The sequence below is a fragment of the Phyllostomus discolor genome, chromosome 3 (assembly GCF_004126475.2).
Source record: "Phyllostomus discolor isolate MPI-MPIP mPhyDis1 chromosome 3, mPhyDis1.pri.v3, whole genome shotgun sequence".
In the NCBI taxonomy this organism is placed as follows: Eukaryota; Metazoa; Chordata; class Mammalia; order Chiroptera; family Phyllostomidae; genus Phyllostomus; species Phyllostomus discolor.
Genome location: NC_040905.2, coordinates 160,445,282 through 160,465,334, shown reverse-complemented (window position 1 = coordinate 160,465,334; position 20,053 = coordinate 160,445,282). Strand labels below are relative to the sequence as shown.

General features: G+C 44.3%; 1 protein-coding gene across 3 annotated transcripts in view; it reads right to left on the bottom strand.

The window, feature by feature from the left end:
* The window catches only part of GLDC (glycine decarboxylase), an 82,841-nt gene that overhangs the window by 10,836 nt on the left and 51,952 nt on the right, over positions 1-20,053 (bottom strand). For all 3 annotated transcript variants that reach the window (XM_036021652.1, XM_028530091.2, XM_036021653.1), the window contains 6 exons: positions 18,407-18,482; positions 13,300-13,425; positions 11,714-11,863; positions 8,344-8,456; positions 5,476-5,617; positions 2,917-3,028 (listed from right to left, as the gene is read on the bottom strand). In XM_036021652.1, coding sequence (XP_035877545.1) covers positions 2,917-3,028; positions 5,476-5,617; positions 8,344-8,456; positions 11,714-11,863; positions 13,300-13,425; positions 18,407-18,482 — 719 coding nt within the window. The remainder of the gene's footprint in view (positions 1-2,916; positions 3,029-5,475; positions 5,618-8,343; positions 8,457-11,713; positions 11,864-13,299; positions 13,426-18,406; positions 18,483-20,053) is intronic.

Here is a 20,053-nt window from a genome sequence, read left to right as displayed (position 1 = left end):
AAAAAAAAAGGTTCATAAAGAGGGGCCTGGAGTTCATTAAAATTATTGCTTCATAGTCATCAGTAACTCTGAAGTCTTATTTTGAGCTAGTAAATAGAATTAAGATGAATAATGGTCTTCAAATATTGCCTTTAGACATTTTGGAATACAATGTGTTTCAAAACATTTCTATTTTGGGCCCTTGGGAGGTACAGTGCTAATTCTTTCTAGGCCCTAAAGTAGGAAGCCTCAAGTTGTATGAGTGTGTTTACCAGATCAACCACGAGACAATGTTTGGTTTCATGAACTCTGGGGCTGGGTAATAAAGTCTGTGATCACCAATCTTATTCTTCTTCTTGGGATGAGAAACAGGATTCATTATTTAATTCTGGGGTAAAATGTCGAAACAAATGGACATTTTATTTCTCTTTTTTGCGTTTAGTCCCTTTGGACTAGGACCATCTCTGCCCAAAGCAGCCACAGCAACTCTGAGCACTGGTGAGCCCCAGAGAAATACCAGCTCACTCTCCTCACTGCTGGGGGCTGCCGCCCCCCACCCCTACACAGTCCAGGTCACATTCATTGCTGCTTTAAAGAGCTAAACCGTGCATCACACAGCTCTGGCTCATACTAAAAAGAATTGAATTGTGCATTTTAAGAAGTTGGTTTGTGTGGTATGTGAATTCTATCTCCATGAAGTTGTCAAATATAGTTAATCATAAAGAAATCTTAAAAATAGGAAAAAATTCATAATCTTGTTCAAATTAAAGCAAAAAAATCGCTTTTGACTCATCAACTTGGCAAAGATATTTTGGTTTTGGTCTGTGTCGAGTTCTCGCGCTCACTGGGCCCTGCTGCGGTGGTCGCCTTCACCCGCCGACACGGAAACACAGTGGCTCCGAGCCTCAGGGGGACAACTCGGCCACACGCATCAAAAGCTTAAGTGAATTCACAGAACTCATTTCCTCTGACACAAAATTTCTCCTCTGTAACTCTGACCTAAGGAAATAATCCGAGATTTTTTTTTTTAAATCTAAGTAAAGGATATTCATTGCAGCATTGTTGGAAATGCAAACTCTGGTGGGAAAGCCTACAGAATGGCTTATATCACGGTGCGATCACACAGTAGAACTGATAGAGCCACTTCCAAAGAGCATTTCATGGCATGGGGAAATGGTCACAGTATAAGATAAAGTTTGAAAAACAGGATATAAATTGTGTTTATAATATGATCTCAACTGTCTAAAACTAAGATGACAAGGAATATAGCAACATATTAACAGTAGTTATGTCTGTTGGATAGAACTATGGATCATTTAGATTTTCTTCCCCCTACTTTTTTATTTGCCAACTTTTCCCTGTTGAGTATCTATATATTATCATATAACCAAGCAAAACAAACACTGAAGCTATCCCCAAAAGTCAGCACATAAGCAGGATGCATTTCTCAGTGGGAGACATATCTGAATTAATTAGTAGCCCTAGTGGTTTCTTTAATATCCACTTCAGAGCATTTCATTGTGCTGCTTAGAGACATACTGCCCACAACTTTCTTTCCTACTCTCTGGGGAGCTTTTCAGAGCTCTGGTTATTTAGTTCTTTTCTATTTTCAAGTGCTAGAACAATCCCTTTGGGTACATATTTATAAGGGAAGACTGGCCTTTAAATAAAAAATCACAGAGGTAAATGTACATTCCCCTTGGGCCAGAGAAACCCAAAGCCAAAGGGGAGCCCTGCCCTGCGGCCGAGGTCTGGGCGCACAGCTTGCCCACTGCTGTCTCTCTGCACCAAGTCCCCTCTGTTTCTGCTCTTGGATTCTGAGCCCACAGCCAATGTGCTGTGTCTGCCTGGCACCACCTCTCCCTGTCACCTCCAGGGTGACTTTGTTCCCACATCTATTATTCCCTCTATTATAAGCCTAAGAGCTTAAAGGTTTACCTAAAATTTTCTTTACACTCAACTCATCAGTAACTTTCAATGATTCTTCTTCTTTTTTTTTTTTTTAATCCTTACCAGAGGACATTTTCATTTGCTTTTTTAGAGGGAGAGAGGGGAGGGGAGAGAAAGAAACATCGTTGCCACAGAAACATCTGTCCATTGCCTTCCTACACACCCAGACTAAGGATCCACCCCAGGACTGAGGATCATACACACTTGTGCCTGGACCGGGGATGAACCCAAAACCTAGGTATGTGTCCTGACTGGGAATTGAACCCGCAACCTTTCAGTTACAGGATGATGCTCCAACCTCCTACCCCACCTGCCAGGGCTGATTCCACTTCTAATAGCATGTTCATCTCATGCCACTGCCTTAACAATGTCAATATTCTCTTAATCCTCTCATTCCTCTCCTCGAAAACCTTTCTGGCTCCAAGGTAAAGTTCAGAGCCTTCTAAGACCCTCAAGGCCCCATGACACCCCTCCAACCTCATCCTCATCTGCTCCCTCCCCTCCTATCCCACCCTTCGACTCACTCAACACTCCTGCCACCCAGGCCACTCCTGTGTCCCTGGCTGCCCCCTGGATCTCGGTTTGCTTGGACTCTGTCACACTTCCTTCCAGAATCATCTCCAATGGCTGCTCCCAGAAGGCTCTCCCAGCTATTCCGTCCTGCCTCTGCCCGATCTGAATTTCTCTACTCTTTGGAGGCACTCCCGTATCACTTTGTGAGGTAAGGAGCCTGTGACACTTGTGTGTCTGTCTCTCAGTGGTGTTGGCCTAGGCTGTGTGGACTAACTTCATCACAGAGCCTTGCAAATGCTGATATCCCTGAACTGTTCACTAAATTGAAGTTGTTTCTAACAACTCTACACTTTTCTATGGTATATACTAAGCAACACATGTTTTCCACCCACTTCAGAAAAGCCACATCTACTCGTCAAACTTGGTTTGGCCAAGGAAAAAACAAAGTGATGGTAGACTACAGTTAATACTTGCCTCTTGCACCTCGGAAAAGAACTCTGTAGTGTTTTTCTAATCGCTTGGCCATGTAGTTGGCATTTAAAATAGCAATTTCCGTAGCTTGTTTAAGGCCTTTGCCTCCCATCATCTGCAACAGAGGGGAAAAGAGCCATCAGCCACAGAACAGGTAAACCCAATGGGCACTAAACAAAGACACCCTGGAGAAATCCCCCCACAAAGGAAGTCAGCCCATCATCAATCTGTAAATTAGAGATGAGAGGGAAATACTAACAAAAACATTTGTCAGCCCTCTCTAAGCCTGAAATAATTTTCGGTTTTCTTTGAACAGTAATCTTACACTTCTTATTATAATAACAAAGCCTAGAGCAGGGCAAAATTCACTGCTGACTATTGTGTTAATCTCAAAAGGAAAATAAATTGGCTTTAGGTTAAAATCTTTTAGGGGAGTTTTTGTTTGTTTACTGTGAATTTGAGATGTCTTGACAACTGCCAAGAATCCCATGGGATCTTGGCCAGAATCCCCACTGAATCAATTTTATATGGCTTGTCTTCCAACTACACACAGTCAAGGCCATTGAACAACTGCTGGGTTCAATCGTATCCTTTTCTGGTAAGTCAGAAGTCCCTGTGATTATATGGGGTGAATATCATCACCAGCAAAAAGCCTGAAGTCAAGACTACACAATTTTTACTGCCACTTTCTCCCCAGAATACATCATGTACAATGGAGGCTTGATATGTATTAAATACAAAATTAATGTAAAGCATGTGAGAAAGTATCAGATAAAATAACAGAGGCACTGAAGTCCAAAGTAAGGGGAGGACATATTTTGCCAGGCTGATCAAAGAAAGGTTCTTAGAATAAGAGTTAGAACTTGAATGGAAACTTAAAAATAGGTAGAATTGGGATAGACGAGAAAGAGGAAGTCACTCCAGGTGAGAAGAATGGCAAAATATGAGCCTGTGTCATTGTAGAGCCTGGTGAGCTGTGACCACCACTTACAAGCCTCAAACCTTTGCTAGGGAGGACTTGGACTTGGTCCAGACAGTGGCTGGCTCTTGAGTTGTGCATCAGAGTTACAGAGCAGTCTGCTGGCTTGAGCCCTAACCCACATATGCAGAATTTGATTCTCTCTGGAACCTAGGCATGTAAATTTTGGGAGAATCCCCTAAGGATTCTACTAGACTAGTGAGATTCAGTGGTGACTGCAAAGGGAAGCATGGGCTGACTTTGGGCCCTTAGGGGCATTAGCAGTCCTGTAGGGAGTGTCCAAGATGTACTGAAGCAGGGAGAGAACAGGTAGTTCTCCTGGTGATGAGTAACAACAGCCTGAAACAAAGAAAGGGCCTAATGTCAAACGGGTATCTTAAACCCTATTTTATTCACAATACTGCACTTTTCAACTGAGGCTCTGTCTAGTGTTCCTGGCTTGTGGCCAAATCAACCTGGGGTATTTATTTTCTATATGTGGAAATCACCTCCAACCCAAAGAGGTTCCTAACAAATAACCCAGGTTTATAGGACCTTGGGACCCAAAGGGAGCTGGGAATTAGATTCTGTTTACAAAGAAGCAGGCCTTTCCTATGACTGTTTTGGCTGTTACTATTTGTAAAACAACTCAAGGATCATTTTGAAAAGCAGGATTTAGTCTCTGAGGTACAGAATTGTTGTTCCAGCTTCCCAGAAAGTTTTCCCCAAGTATCATAAATGCCACACTATTCAAGAAGAACAGACAGCCCCAGAGAGTCATCCGGAATGATTTGCATAGCTGAGTTTGGGGTTTTGTTTCACCAGAAGCCATCCTTCCTTTGAGGAGGGGAGCCAGTCTGAGAAGGCTGCTCCGATTAGCAGTCTAACCAGCGTTCCTGTCCAATGTACAGTCTCATCAGCCCAGGAGGTGGGCAGGCCCTTTTGAACAAGAGCTGTATGAACTCTGACCCTCGAGTTTTGTAGAGAAACACATAGGAAGGGAGCCTGTTCCCTGACAAAGTCTAATCACCCCTGAGAGTACAGTTCCACAGACTGTAAAGGACAGAGAGCTTTGGGGAACCACCGCATAAACAAATTTCTGCTACTTCTCCTCTTATCCTCCCAGCTTCCAAGGAACATAAAGCGAGGGGAGATGGATTTCTAAAATTTATCCCAGGATCTCAACCAAGTGTAGTAATTAGTATGCACACTGTTGTTGTTTTTTGTTTGTTTGTTTGTTTTCCACTTGCAAGAGGAGGTATAAATCCTACAGGAAACCAAATGACGTGGCCAGAACATCCACATGACTCACAGAACTTAACTCTGTCTGGAAAAATATGTCTGGTGTGTTAACTTCTCTGATGTTAAACCCACTGTGAGAACCCAAAGGAAATAGCATAACAAGGATGAGATAAAATGAATTTCAGCTGACCTCTGTAGGAAAGTTTCTTCCACCCGAAGTCATCAGCAATCTTCACTGACCACAGCTCAGATCATGGACTTTTTACATTTTTAAGTTAAGAAGGAAGCCTGTGATCTCAGTTCCCCACCAACACATCCACATCCCCCTCCGCCCCCACCTAACAGACACCCACAGGTCTCACCTTAATATAAGCCCACGAGATGGGCAAGATGGAGCTGGAGCCCCATGGGGCTGCGCTGACAGTACCCACAGGCCGGGCGTCCTCATCTGGCTTTACCAAAATGATAGGATGATTGGGCAGAAAAGGGGCAAGATGCTTTTTCCTGTAGTTTTTAAATACAAATTCAGAAGATGTAAAAAGATCCAGCCCAGCTGAACAGGTAGGTGTTGGGCCCTCTCAGGAAGCTCTGTTCCTAAGAGAGGAACTCTGTCAATGGAAGAGACCTGACCTCAGCGAAGAGGCAGCTGTTCAGGAAGCTGTCCCTTCCTTCCTCCTTCACTGGAAGCATGGCCCACCAGCCAAGAACTGTGGCAGAGGATTTGACAGGGCAGGCAGCCATGGGGTAGCCTGCAGAGCCACGTGCTCCCCAGGATGAGGGGACTTCCAGCCCCATACCTGCTCCCTCCCAGGCCCACGCCCCGTGCTCTTTCCCGAGGCATCTAAGGGATACAGAAGGTGCTGCTGAGAAGAAGCTACACATCAAAGGCTGCACGTGAACATCATTCACTCTGCCTTCCCCAGAGCTGAGACACTGGGCCTCTTCCACTTACAATAAATAAAAATCATCAAAAAGGAAAGCAGGAAAAAGGGGGTCAGGACCCCAGCAACCCTGAAGACTGGCCCTTTTGGCACATTTTTGGAAGACTGAAGTTCAGGATATGGCTACTCAGCCTCATTTTCATGATGCCACCTCACAGTGTAAAAAGATATAACAACTATAGTATATTCCTTTGGTCTTATTTTGACTTGATCCAGTTATTTCTAGTAATAAGTTTTGTTTCCTTCTTACTCATATCAGATCTAATAAGAATTCAAGCTACAAAGTGCTTAACACTTCACATCCAATTCATTTTGGGGGAGTGGGGATAAGGACATTTAAGTTTTACTCTCTTAGCAAATTTTTATTATAGACATTGAGTTAGTCAAAAAGTTTGTTTAGTTTTTTCTCTGCAGTGGCTCTAGTAGTGCTTAGTTATCTTTAACTTCATTTGAAACAATTTTGTTAGATTGTGTTGTGACAGCTGTCATATCAGCATGAATTTTAAAAAGTATTTATCAGGGAAGTTCCAGCAAAGATGGAGGCATAAGTAGATACACTTTGCCTCTCACACAACCAAAAGAAAGATAACAACAAATTTAAAAACAAAAAATAACCAAAACTGCCAGAAAATTGAACTGTACAGAAGTCTGACAACAAAGGAGCTAAAGAAGAAACATTCATTTTGACTGGTAGGAGGGGCAGAGAGGACTCATGGCCATGGCAAGGCAGCAGCTGGCAGACTAGGCAGTCCCACATTCTCGGGCGGATAAACCAGGAGGAACAAGTGGGGAATGAGACAGACTGCACAACCCAGGGTTCAACTCAGGGAAATAAAGCCTCAAAACACCTCTGGCTATAAAAATCTGTGAGGGTTGCAGAGGTGGAAGAAACTCCAAGTCTTACAGGAGAGTTCTTTGGAGAAACCCACAGGGTCCTAGAACAACTGGAACAGGAACAAAATCACAAAAATGGACATCACATGGAGGGTTATCAGTGGGGAGGGGAAAGGGAAAGAATGGGGGGAAAGGTACAGGAAATAAGAAGCATAAGTGGTAGGTACAAACTAGATAGGGGGAGGTTAAGAACAGTATAGGAAATGGAGAAGCCAAAGAACTTATATGTACGACCCATGGGCATGAACTGGGGGGAATGCCAGTGGGAGGGGGTTGCAGGGTAGAGGAGAATAAAGGGGAGGAAAAAATGGGACAACTATAACAGCATAATCAATAAAATATATTTTTTTTAAAAATTAGAACAATAAAAATATATCAAAAAATTAAAAAGTAAAAACGTACTGATCAAAGGTGGTGAATTTTTGTGCAGCCATTTTAATATTAAAGATGGAAGAAGATATGCAACAATTTTGGCATATTATGCCTTATTATTTCAAGAAAGGTAAAAATGCAACTGAAACACAAAAAAAGATTTGTGCAGTGTGTGGAGAAGGTGCTGTGACTGATCAAATGTGTCATAAGTGGTTTGCAAAGTTTCTTAATAGTATTGACATTCTGGCCAAATAATTCTTCGCTGTGGAGCTGTTTTATGCATTGGAAGGTGTTTAGCAGCACCCCTGGCCTCTACCCACTAGAAGCCAATAGCAGGAGATAGAAACATATTCAAAATATTCAAATCAATAAAGTTATTGGTAAACATGAAAAATGTGTTTTTTATTTGATGGAAATGACTAAACGAACTTTCTGGCCAACCCGCTACAGTGCTATCAAACAGCAGTCACCATGGTACACGTTGGGTCCTCAGACCTTATTCCTCTCAGAGCTGAAACTTTGTATCTTCTCACCAAGCTCTCTCAACTCCCCACCCCACCCTGCCCCACAGCTCCTGGCAGCCACTTTTTTACTACGAGTTCTTTCATTGTTGATAGATAAGTCACTTTCAGCGTAACCATCAGCTGATTTTAAAGAGAAAGAAAGAAAAAAAAGCTGCTTGGAAGCCTACCTAAGTCTGAAAAGCACTTCCAGGTGCTAATATGCCAGTTCTGATCTATAATACTCCAGTAAAGCTCCCTCTTCATTACTCTGTTAATAAACATGCCCTGTCTGCACATGAATGGGAGCTTATTGTGGCCAATGAAACACTGTTGTTAATAAGATTTCGTTATGGTCCTCTTTGGACATACCCTGAAAGCATCCCTTTCACCACTCCTCCCCCAGCCCTATAAGCACACTGCTTAGGAAGGTGGCCTCCACACTTGATGACCTCCCTGGGACTCATAGAGAGTTTGGGCTACTCTCCCATTCTCAGTCTCCAAAGCCATGCCCAGAACTCACACTCCAATGGGCCCCATGCCAGGGCCACCGCCTCCGTGGGGAATGCAGAAGGTCTTGTGAAGATTTAGGTGTGAGACATCAGACCCAAAGTCTCCCGGACGGCAGATTCCCACCTACCACAAAGGGAAAGAGCCAAAAGCAAAAGTCAGGAATTTGAAAGGGTGCTGTGGAAAGGCAGCCACGCTGTTTGCTGTGCCCCTCCCCCAGAGGAAAGGCAGGCAGAGCTGTTCACAGAGGCATCCTCAATACTGGCTGAGTTCTGCCGGCAAAGCCTGGCATTCCATAGGCAGTGTGGCTTGTGGTTTCTGTGGAAACAGCAACTGACCATTTAACCTAATTTAGATTCTAAAATACAGATTTGAATATATGGTCAATTCCTAATTACCTCCCCCAAGAGCGAGGAAAGAAAGTGCCCCAGCACAAGAAAGGAGAGTACTGAAGTAGGCACATTTCCCCCAGCCCGGCAGCCCTACTCCCCCTGCAGGACTAGCTTCAGGCACCCTGGTGGAAGGGACTTGAAGAGTTTCCCAAGAGGATGCTGAGCCCAGGGAGAAGAAGGGAGGCTGACAGTTTTTCTGAGACCGTCCTGATGCCAACTTTCAACAGACGTCCCAGCCACTTTGGCCTTAGGGCTGATTTTGAACGTGGCCAAAGATAAAGAATGTATTTATGTTATTGAAGCAATAAACAATCCCTGGACTACAATTACACAGGGAATCAGACAGAAGGGGAAAAAAAAGGCAGAAAGAGCCCGAAATAGTAAAAGAAGCAAAAAATGAAAAATAAAGGAATAGGTGGACGCACCGTACCTCCTCGTACAACCAAGATTAGAAAACCAATAATTTACAACAATAATTTACTATCAGAATAACACCCAGATCCGGCAGAGGATTTATCTGAATGGAAGTCGGGCAGCCAAGAAGTTGAAGTAGACGCGTTCATCTGGACTGGTAGGAGAAGACGAGCCGGGCGGGTGCGGGGCTGGCTCAGGTTGGTGGTGCGCGGAGGTCGGGGGAAGGTTTGGCGCGAAATCGGCGCAAAAGCCATCCGGGGGCACAAGAAGGCAGCGGTGATCCCTGAGTACTCAAGCTGCGGCTGGCAGACCCAGAGGGGCAGCGATTGTGGACCAGGGCAGAACTTGCGGCCTGGAAGCCCAGACAAGGGTCTGAGTCCAGGGGAACGGAACTACCGCCATTGTTTTCTCCCGACCCGCTCCCGCTCCCGCCCCGCCCCCACATATAACGTCACAATCTAGCGACCGGGGTGCCCAGCCCGGGTGAGCACCTAAGGCTCCGCCCCCCACCATAACAAGAGCAACCAGACCGGAAAAAAAAAAAAGGAGAGACAGGGGAAAAAAAAAACAACAAAAAAACCATGTTTTCAACAGAGCAGATCAGTCCCCCAGGACTCATCCTTTTGAGCGATCAAGAATTAGCCAATCTATCAGATGCGCAGTTCAAAACACTGGTGATCAGAAAGCTCACGGAACTGGTGGATTTTGGACAAAATCTAGATGAAAGAATGCAGATTACCATAAAACAGATGCAGGAAGACACGAGGAGGAGAGCCAATAGTGAAAGGAAGGAATATGAGTCCCAAAACAATACAGTGGACCAGAAGGAAGATAGAATCAACCAAGCAGGAAAGCATGATGAAATAAGAATTCAAAAAATTGAAGAAAAGATTAAGGGCATCCAAGACACCTTTAAATGTTCCAATATCCGAATTATAGGGGTACCAGAATCAGAAGGGGAAAAGCAACAGATTGAGCACGTATTTGAACAAATAATAAAGGAGAACTTCCCCAATCTGGCAAAGGGAACAGTCTTCCAAGAAATCCAAGAAGCTCAGAGAGCCCCAAAGAAGTTGGACCCAAGAAGAAACACACCAAGGCACATCATCATTACATTAGCCAAGGTAAAAACAAAGGAGAGAATCCTAGAAGCAGCAAGAGAGAAGGGGACAGTCACCTACAAAGGAGTTCCCATCAGACTGTCAGCTGATTTCTCAAAAGAGACCTTACAGGCAAGAAGGGGATGGAAAGAAATATTCCAAGTCATAAAAGACAAGGACCTACATCCCAGATTGCTCTATCCAGCAAAGCTCTCATTTAGAATGGAAGGGCAGATAAAGTGCTTCTCAGATAAGGTCAAGTTAAAGGAGTTCATCATCACCAAGCCCTTATTTTATGAAATGCTAAAGGGACTTATCTAAGAAAAGAAGATAAAGAAAAGACATGTATAGTAAAAGGACAGCAAACTCACAAATATTAACAACCACAACTAAAGCAAAACCAAAAGAAACTAAGTAAACAGTTAGAACAGGAACAGAACCACAGAAATGGAGGGCACATGGAGGCTGAGCAGCAGGGGGGTGGGAGGAGGAGAGAGGGGGAAAAGGTATAGAGAATAAGTAGCATAGAATGTATGTTGAAAATAGATAGGGGGAGGGCAAGAATAGTACGGGAAATGTAGAAACTAAAGAACTCATAAGTATGACACATGGACATGAACTAAAGGGGGAAATGTGGGTGGGAGGGGGGTACAGGGGGGAGGGGAGTGAAGGGGGGAAATGGGGCAACTGTAATAGCATAATCAATAAAATATATTTAAAAAAAAAAAAGAAAAGAAAAATAAAAGTCTGGAAGAGATCATAACACTCCTCTGCTCTAATGGCCCCTTACAGCATTTCCTCAGAGGGACACATTACACAGACTGCGCCCCTCCCCACTTCCCCAGTAGTCAGACTCTGCCCTTCAGGTCAGAACTGGTCAGCTGTTTCATACTGATGAAGCTGAAGCCAGGTTAGTGGCGGATCAACATTCACCTGTGGCCAGAACTTGGGTCTGAATTCCCTCAGGAAGGCAGCCAGGTGAACTTCTTGCCAGTAGCACCCCCAGAGGGATCATACCCCTGAAGAGCTAAGGGCATTCAGTTCCTTCCCTGTTTCCTTTCAACCTCTTTGCCTCCTCCCCAACATGCCCCACCACCTCATCTAGGATCTATAAACTCAGTGAAATTGGGGTACTTCGTTTGAAATTGGCAATAAAGTCAGCCTCAGTTCTGAATTCGGTGTCATGCTTTAAGGCAATTGTCAAGAGGTGAGAGAAAAGAGCCGTGGCTGGTGTGGCTCAATGGATTGAGTGCCAGCCTGCAATGCAAACCAAAGAGTTGCAGGTTCAATGCCCAATCAGGGCACATGCCTGGGTTGTGGGCCAGGTCCCCAGTATGGGGCATGCCAGAGGCAACCACACTTTGATGTTTCCCTCTCTTTCTCCTCTCTCTAAAAATAAAGAAGTAAAATCTTTAAAAAGGAAATAAAAAGTTTTTTCACATAAGTTTTCTCAGAGAGCCCATCTCATATTGCCCACCTGAGCATTCATATTTGCTCCGTCTAGGTAGACCTGGCCCCCATGGTGGTGAATCAGGTCACACACGTCGCTGATGTTCTCTTCAAACACCCCATTGGTGGATGGGTACGTAATCATGATGGCTGCCAGGTGCTCCTTGTGTTTATCCACCTGTGGGGTAGAAAAGGCCACAAGGACACCAAGGAGGAGACTTTTCTTTCTAGGTCAAACCCGTGTTTTTTATTTTAAGGGATTAAGAAAGATGAAGTCTTGATCTTTTCACTTCTGAAATTATCTCAAAGCATGACAACAATAAAGGATCCACAGCCATTACTCCCTTCATTAGTCATTCCAAGGAAATAACAAGATCCCTCCAGACTAGATCTCCATGGTCAAGACGAAAACGACTGTTCAGGTGTTTTAGATATTTTGGGCTCAGCTCCCCAAAGTGGTTTTCCTTTCAGTCCTGTCAGTCATTATTTCAGATCTCTTTGATTCCAGACGTGTCTATTCTCACAGTTAATCTCTCCCTGCTTATGATTCCATATCCACACTTACTCCCTTTCCCTCCCATCCTGCTGAAATTAGATTTCCAACAAGGAGTGTTCCTGCTCTGGTAAATATATAAATATTTCCCTCATTTCTCCTTTTGAGAGAAGGCAAGCATATCTAAAAGGCAAGCATATAAAAAGTTCGTTTTTTCTGGCCAGCAAGTCAGAGCAGACTTGTGTGAAAAAATTTAAAAGAATGTTTAAGGTCATAGCCTACACTGGAGAGACTTCATGATTACAACTACAGGCCCAGAATATTTGTCGGTAAAAACTTTGTGGCACGATGGAAGAGGGGAGATGGATGAGAGATGAGCAGTGTTGTGTATTTTCAGCTTCCCTTTGAAATCAGTTACTTGAAGTTCCCAGACTCCATGCCTAATAACCCTGACAAAATCACATTGCTATTCAACTGATTTCCTTCTCTCTTCACATGCAGCCTCTAGTCCACCAGTGGAAAGCAGATACGGTTGCTAGGCAACCTCTTCCTGGAGGTTGGGAGGTTGGGGGTGGGGGTTGGTGTTTCAGGAAGGAGAGTGGAATGCCTCCGGAAATTCATGGCTGGGATGGCCACAGACATTTGCAAAATCTACACTTAGGTTTTATTTCCCAACACAAAGACAGAAAAACTGTGACCGCCAGCCTGATTATTAATGGAGAAAGGAGGGGTAGGTTGGGCAGGAGTAGTCAGGTCCTGCAAGGAATACCCTTACTACCACCATGAATAATTCATTCAGCTTCTTACACATGCATAAATTAGAGGATGGAATTTCAATTTAAAGGACCTTCTCCCTGTGGGTGAAGGAAGTGGTGAAGTAGACTACGGGTCAGCTTTCTTCTGGACAAAAATATATGACTGTTACTTTTTATTGTTCTTATAGAAACGGTTAGGTTTTCTGATTTTATGCCATTTTCCCCATACCCATTCAGAGGAGGAATTGCAATTTTTAAATTATAATGCAACAGAAGATAATATTGATATAAACCATCCAGTCCCTGATCCCCACCACCCTCTTCCCAACCCAGACCTCCCCCATCTGTTGAATGGAAGATGGGTACCATGGCCTTAAGGTGAGCTGTGTCAATATTCCCGTATTTATCCACCTCCACAGGCTGGATCTTCATGCCTGCCATGTAGGCACTTGCAGGATTGGTCCCATGAGCTGATTTTGGAATGAGGCAAACCTTAGAAATGGAATGAAAGGAAGGAGAAAAATAATCACCAGGCTATTCATAGTGACAGAAAAGTCCTACAACATGCTCGGAGCACAAACTAAATAGGCACCACAACCTTCCTTTAAACTGACCACCAGCGCCCTGAAATCTGCTGCAACATCATTGTTACTGTAGTGCAAAACAATGCCCATAAGAGGAGTTTCCATTTGGATCCCCACATAATGTGCCCTAAGTACTCCCCTCCCTTATCACAGCACACCAAAATAGATCGGGGCTTATTCTAACCTTGTCTCAGTTATAATGTGCAGAAACCATCTTACAAGAACAAAAGATTGGAAGTTCAACTCTAGGACTCAAATGCGCACATCACAGCATCGGTGCTCTGCTTGGCTCTGCTGGAAACAGGGAGACATGAGACTGCAAGCAGAAAGCCAAGGCCTCCCAGTGTCAATGCACCAATTACGTCATCATTTATGCGCTGCTTATTCTGTGCAACGAATTGTTAGACTCCACGAGAATCACCAGCTAAGCACAAGATCTAGTCCATCCGTACCCTGTGCTCTCACGACTTGCTCACTGACAGCGCTGCCGTATGTAGAAATCAATGTCTAAAGCCCACAGATGCTGGAGAAACTTGGAATGAGGGAAGGGGCAGTGGGGCGGGGGGAGGTCACTTCAAGTTGAAAAGATCAAGAAAAAGTGTCTCAAGAGCTAGAGCTTAAAGATGTATCAAATTCTTATGGAAAGGGGGGAGCAATGTTGTAATTCCCAGGTTTAAATCATTTTCATTTACTCCCCGAAAATCACACAAACACAGGTGAAAACGCGTGTTCTGGTAGAACTGCCGATGCCTCAGTACAGGAAAATGAATGTATCAGGGACTTTTTCTAAAAGAGAACAATAAAAAAGAAGCAACAAGCACCCTAAAAAATAATCCTCCTCTGTTGTTTTTTCTTTTATCCCAGCAACAATATTGCAACCCCTTGAAAAGAAATGCATGCATATTGTAAAATGGGCTTACAAAAGGAAAACTTAGCTTACAGCTGTTCCTCAAACACAGCAAAGTCATCTCCTTAGTAAAAATACATGTGTACAAAAAGGGAACTGTAACCAGAGGCACACATGAAATTACTTTGTCACCCTTCTGCTGACAGAGTTTGTGCCTCTTTTAAATGGCTACTGGTTTCATGCTGGTTATGCTGTGTTGTCTTCAAATCCTTTTCCTTGTTCAAATGCCTCCCATTTGTATAAAATTCTCTTTCATTTCTCAGAGGCAAAGCTAGAGTCACTTCTCCTTTCTCATAAGGTATTTTTATTCTACCAAAGGATCTTTGGATGAAAGGATCCCTAGGGATAGGACATTTATCAAGGAAGGGAAAGGCAAGTGTTAAAAATGAATATAAAGTATTTGTTAAATGCCTCAGTTAAGAATTCATAGGAGGGAAGTTCTGCTGAAATAAAAACATTCAAGCTAAAAATGTCAACCATCCAGTGGTGCCCTGAATAATGGGCCTCTGAAGATGTCCAAACCCTAGTCCCCGGAATCCAGGAATGTTGTTACCTCATAAGGCAAAAGGGACTTTGCTGGTGTGATTGACTTAGGGGTCTTGAGAGGAGAGATTAAGGATCTTAAAATGGGATCTTGAAATCTGGATTATAGGTTTGGCTCCACGTGTATTCACTAGTGTTCTCATCAGAGGGAGGCAGGAGAGACAGGACCACAAAGGAAGTAGGAGATGTGATGCCTGAAGAGAGGCTGGGGTGATGGCGGGAGGGGGCCAAGGAGCGCAGGGGCCCTGCAGAACCCGGGAAGGAAAGGCAAAGAAACAGGTTCTCTCCTGGATCCGTCAGAGGAACCAGCCATGCCAATGCCTCGGATTTCGCCAAGTGAAACCAATTTCAGACTCTGGTCTCCACTAACTGTAAGAAAATAAATCTGTATTATTTTAAGCTACTAATTTTGTAGTAATTTGTTACAGTAGCCACGGAAAACCAGTGCACATTCTGACACAAAAAGGAGCAGAAAGAAAAAAGTCTCGGTGGTTTTGTCAATGATTCTTTTCTATGTTGCTGTTAGACACTTCTGATTTCCTATATAGATTTAGGAAACTATTTTTTTTAATGTTAACTTTTTCACATTTAGAATTGTGGTGTTATGAGGGACATGGAAACAACAGGACATAGATTTGATGTTTTAGTTTATCCCAAACCAAACCACGTTGGTACATTGATGCCCATTTGAAAATGGTGTATTTCACCAAGTCCCCAGTGTGTCTGGTGTAGACCCAACACAGCTCAGCTCACCCTTGAAGGATTCAGGGGGGATGCTCCTTGGCAACAGAAACCAATTTCTCACTGATGGTAAAAACTGAACAACCAAAAGCCATTACTTTTCCTCAGGAAATTAGGAAAAGTATATACAGGTTTTGGGGAGGTGTCTTTGGTGGGGTTTTGTGTGTGTGTGTGTGTGTGTGTGTGTGTGTGTGTGTGTATCAATGTTTTTCCTTTGTACAGGAAATTCAGTCTTTAACTAGCAAACCTGACTGGCAAGCTGAGTTGTTACAAAGTGTTTAGGACACTGCCAGGCACATGATGCTTGTGATACAAGAATTTGTTAAATAAATTTGCATTCTTCCAAATTAAACTGGTAAATCAAGAACTTGGCTGTTACATTTTGGGAACCCCTGAAGTTTAACCTAAGGGCAAAGTGAAAAAAGCTTCCAAAAATAGCTTAAAACAAGAGGAGCATCAGGAGCCTGGGTGTTTCTGTGGCACATGACCTCCCCACACTTCTCATCTGACTGGATTCCATGAGTCTACTGTGCTGGAGCAGCTGTCTCAGACTTCGCTGGTGTCAGTCAGTCATTTCTTCCTCTCTGACTAAAAAAGTTGGCTTTAATTAAAATCTTTAATCTAAAGAGGATGCCAACATTTCCAAAGGTATGGGTTGTGTATTTCTACAGACTCAGTGACTGGGCCACCTTCCCTGCCTAAAATGCGGCGCCAGCTCCTCTCTGTCCTCCAGGATGGGAGAGTCCTCACGACACAGCAGTGACAGCACCGTGGCCCATTGGGCGAGAAGAAACAGCACATGCAAGGACACAGAGAGAGAAAGGAGGACTGGAAAACACGAAGAGAGGGTAAAGGAGCTGGAAAGAATCTGTGGGTCACAGAAGGAAGGCCCAATCAAAAGGTCTCTCAGCCTTCCTCTTTGCCCTTTCCAGCCTGGCCCCAGCTTATGGACATTCTCAGATACTTCTGGTTGCCAAACTGGAGAACTGGAGAACAACAAGGGGTGAGAAGCATCACAGAGTGATGGAACCTGGATTTTAGCTTGCCCTTTGTCATTAGCTCTTCGCTGGCCTTCTATGAATACCATAAAGCAGGGGCCGAGTGGGGTCAGGGAGGGGAGCATCGTGGAGCTGGCCACACAGGATGAACAGATCCTTCCCCAGGGGCCCCAGATGTCCCGTGGTTAAAGAGCGTAATCACTGACAAGGAGCTCCAGGGGCTACCTCAGTACAGGGAGGCCAAGGGGGAAAAACAAAAGAGGGAACTTTTAATATCAGTTGTCTGTTATTATCCTTTCACTGGACTACTGGAGCCTCAACATTTCCTTTCCGATTCTATGACAGTGCTGAGACTCTGTGGTCCAAAAACAATTATATAGTTCTAAACTAACCCTTCCTTAGAAAGCTGAGGAATTCAAAACCACAAGAAAATGCAAGTGAAAAAAAACCCAGTTGGAACTTGAGGGACTGTGTCTCTGGACTGGCGCGCACAGTGCCTCGCCTGTAGCCAGGATTCGATAACGTATTCAACTAGCGAATGTCTTCGTTTTCAAAGATCTTTGAAAATCAAGTCTGTTCCCCGGCCACATCAAATGTCTGGGAAAACACACCTATGGAATCAGAATGAAAAAGCAAGGGAATGAGAGAGAAAATGGTCTTATTTCCTCCCCTTTTTGAAAGAAGTGAAACAGTTTTTAAATTCTCTAATTGCAAAATCCAGGCAACTAGCCATAAACAATCCCGGTTTTAATAAAACCAGGAATGGACTCAGATTGGGCCACCGCCTATCACATCCCACTTACTTAGGCAGCCAGAACCATCCGAGCGCCCCTTTCTGTAACTCTCCTGGAACGGGCAGACGCTTTCGTCCTGCACTTCACCTCTACCCACTGCTCCTTCTAAGAACCCACCTCTGAATTCAGTGGAAGTACTAGCTCAGCATTTGTTGTCGCCAGAGTGAAGGCCCCAGAACACAGACCTCCTTCAGCCACCACGTGAAGCCTGTATCAGACCAACTGCTAAAGGACTGCTTCTGGAGATCAGGGGGTCTTGTTGGGCCCATTAGTACCTGCTGGAACCTACGAGGGCCCCCAAGGATAGCTTGGACCCTGGAGACTAGACTCTCATACCTAAAGCAAATGATAAAGCAGAACTAAGAACTCTGTTCCATGTCTTTTTTTTGGTGCTTAGAGCTGAAAGTCATTTAATAGAGCATTTATTGACTCCATTAATATTTTTTGAGCCCACATATGACCAGAACTGTGCTTAGGTACAGTAGGAGTTACAGAAGAATTGAAGCTCAGTCTCTGACCTTTGTGCAGGCCTGGGGCTGGGGCTGAGCCAAGGAGAGGAGGCTTGGAGTGGCGCATTCCAGCCCTTTACTCCCTTCGCTCCCTCGGGAGAGCAGTTTCACAGCCAACTGACTGACTTTTACAGACAGGGTCTGAGCAAAAGCCTTTATCTCCGCATGTTTCCCCTCGAAATGGTCCAGTGAAGTGTCTTGGAGGCAAGAATCATAATGGCCAACCCACAGAAATTTGCTTCTTGATTATATGTTCCTGCAGCTGCTTCCAAGAAGGTTTAGAGGGATTGTGTGACAGAACGAAAGGGACCCCAGGGAGCTAGGCATGCTGCCCCGCCCCCCCCCCCCCCCCCCCCCCCCCCCCCGTGGTGAGCACACAGTGCCTGTCCATACTCACCGTTCTGTGTCCCTCGCCTTTCCCTTCTAGGTAGGCTCGGATAGTGGCCAGCCCAGTATATTCCCCCTGGGCTCCACTGCAAAGACAAGAAGAGAAGGTCAGGGCTTTGGGCCTTTTTGCTTTCATTTATTCATTCAGTATTCACGGGACACGGGCTGCGTGCTCACCGACATGTGACACAAGGTCACTCTCAGACACCAAGGAAAGCTCACAGTGGGTCTCTGATAAGCCCACGGGACTTGAACTGCACCAAGTCTGCACACTACAGCTCCTCCACTCCTACTCAAAGGGGGGCCTTTCCACCCTCACTCAGAACCATGAACCTAAAAAATCTTTTTTATTATGGAAAATTTCAAAATTATGCAAAAATAGAGCAAAGAATATAAGGAACTGCCATATACCTGTCACCCAGCTTTCACAGCAGTTATTGGATTTTGATCAATCTTGTTTCCAATTCTATCTCTCACTAACCCTCCTCACTCCAAATTAGGTTATTTTCGAGCAAAACTCAATCATATCATCAATTCAAATTTCAATATGCATATCGCATCTAAAACCACAACCAATGATTTCTTAATATCACCAACCACTTAGTCAATGATCAGTTTGCCCCAAAGGAACTATGCACTTTGAACGTGGCACCACTCCTGCCAGTCTCGGACCGACTTGCCCAGGCCCCAGATGCACACAGCTGCCAGCGGCTGTCCATACCCATCAAAACAGTCCTTAGGGTCCCACTTTCAGAGCACACTTAACGAATAACATCCCAGTGAGTGATGCTGAGTCAACCATAAACTGTTACTTAATGTTCTCAGTACACTCTGCAGGGAGGAAAGGGAAGTGAGTAATAGGATTTCTCATCCCATTCAAAATATACATATTCCATTTGCAAAACTGCACCACCATTGGACTCAGTGGAAGACCCAGTGGCTTGGCATTCATCCCTTCTGGTCACCCAGTAATACTGAGATCATACTCTAAAAGGACAAGGCTTAAGAATAAATTAGATAAACCTTCTCTTATTTCTTACCTAAAAGCTAAAATTTTGAGCATTGGAAAGTTTTTTTAAATCTTATTTTTCAATTTTCAATTACAGTTTACATTAGATATTATTTCGTATTATTTTCAGGTGTACAGCATGGTGGCGAGACAAGAATATTATTTTGAGAGAAAGGAACATGAAACCAGTTGAACCTGAAATGCTTGTGGACCAGTGTAGGGATATTGATGGTTTGGTGTAGGAGATGGCAGAATTGATGACCAGGCATTAGGCAAGGAGTAAGCGCAGGTAAGTGGTGGCCGTGATGTTGTTGCCACCAACATTTTATGTCACCCTATCTAATCCATCCTATACCCCCAAGAGGTAGGTACCATTACCCCATTTTGCATGTGAAGAAACTGAGGTCAGAAATAAGCAATAGTGACGACTGGAGTCCTTGGTGCAAGGCAGCCTGTGTCCATGAGCCCCATACCCCCCTGGTGAGCAGTGCACTCCTCTGAGAGTTGTGGGGGCAATCACGGGCTTCCCTTCACAGAGCCCTTGTCTAAGGGACAGAACAAGGAGGTGCAGGCACATGTGGAAGAAGGCCTGACTCCAAACGACCAGGGGCACTCAGTTCCTTGTCACCCACACCGAGTGAGCTTTGC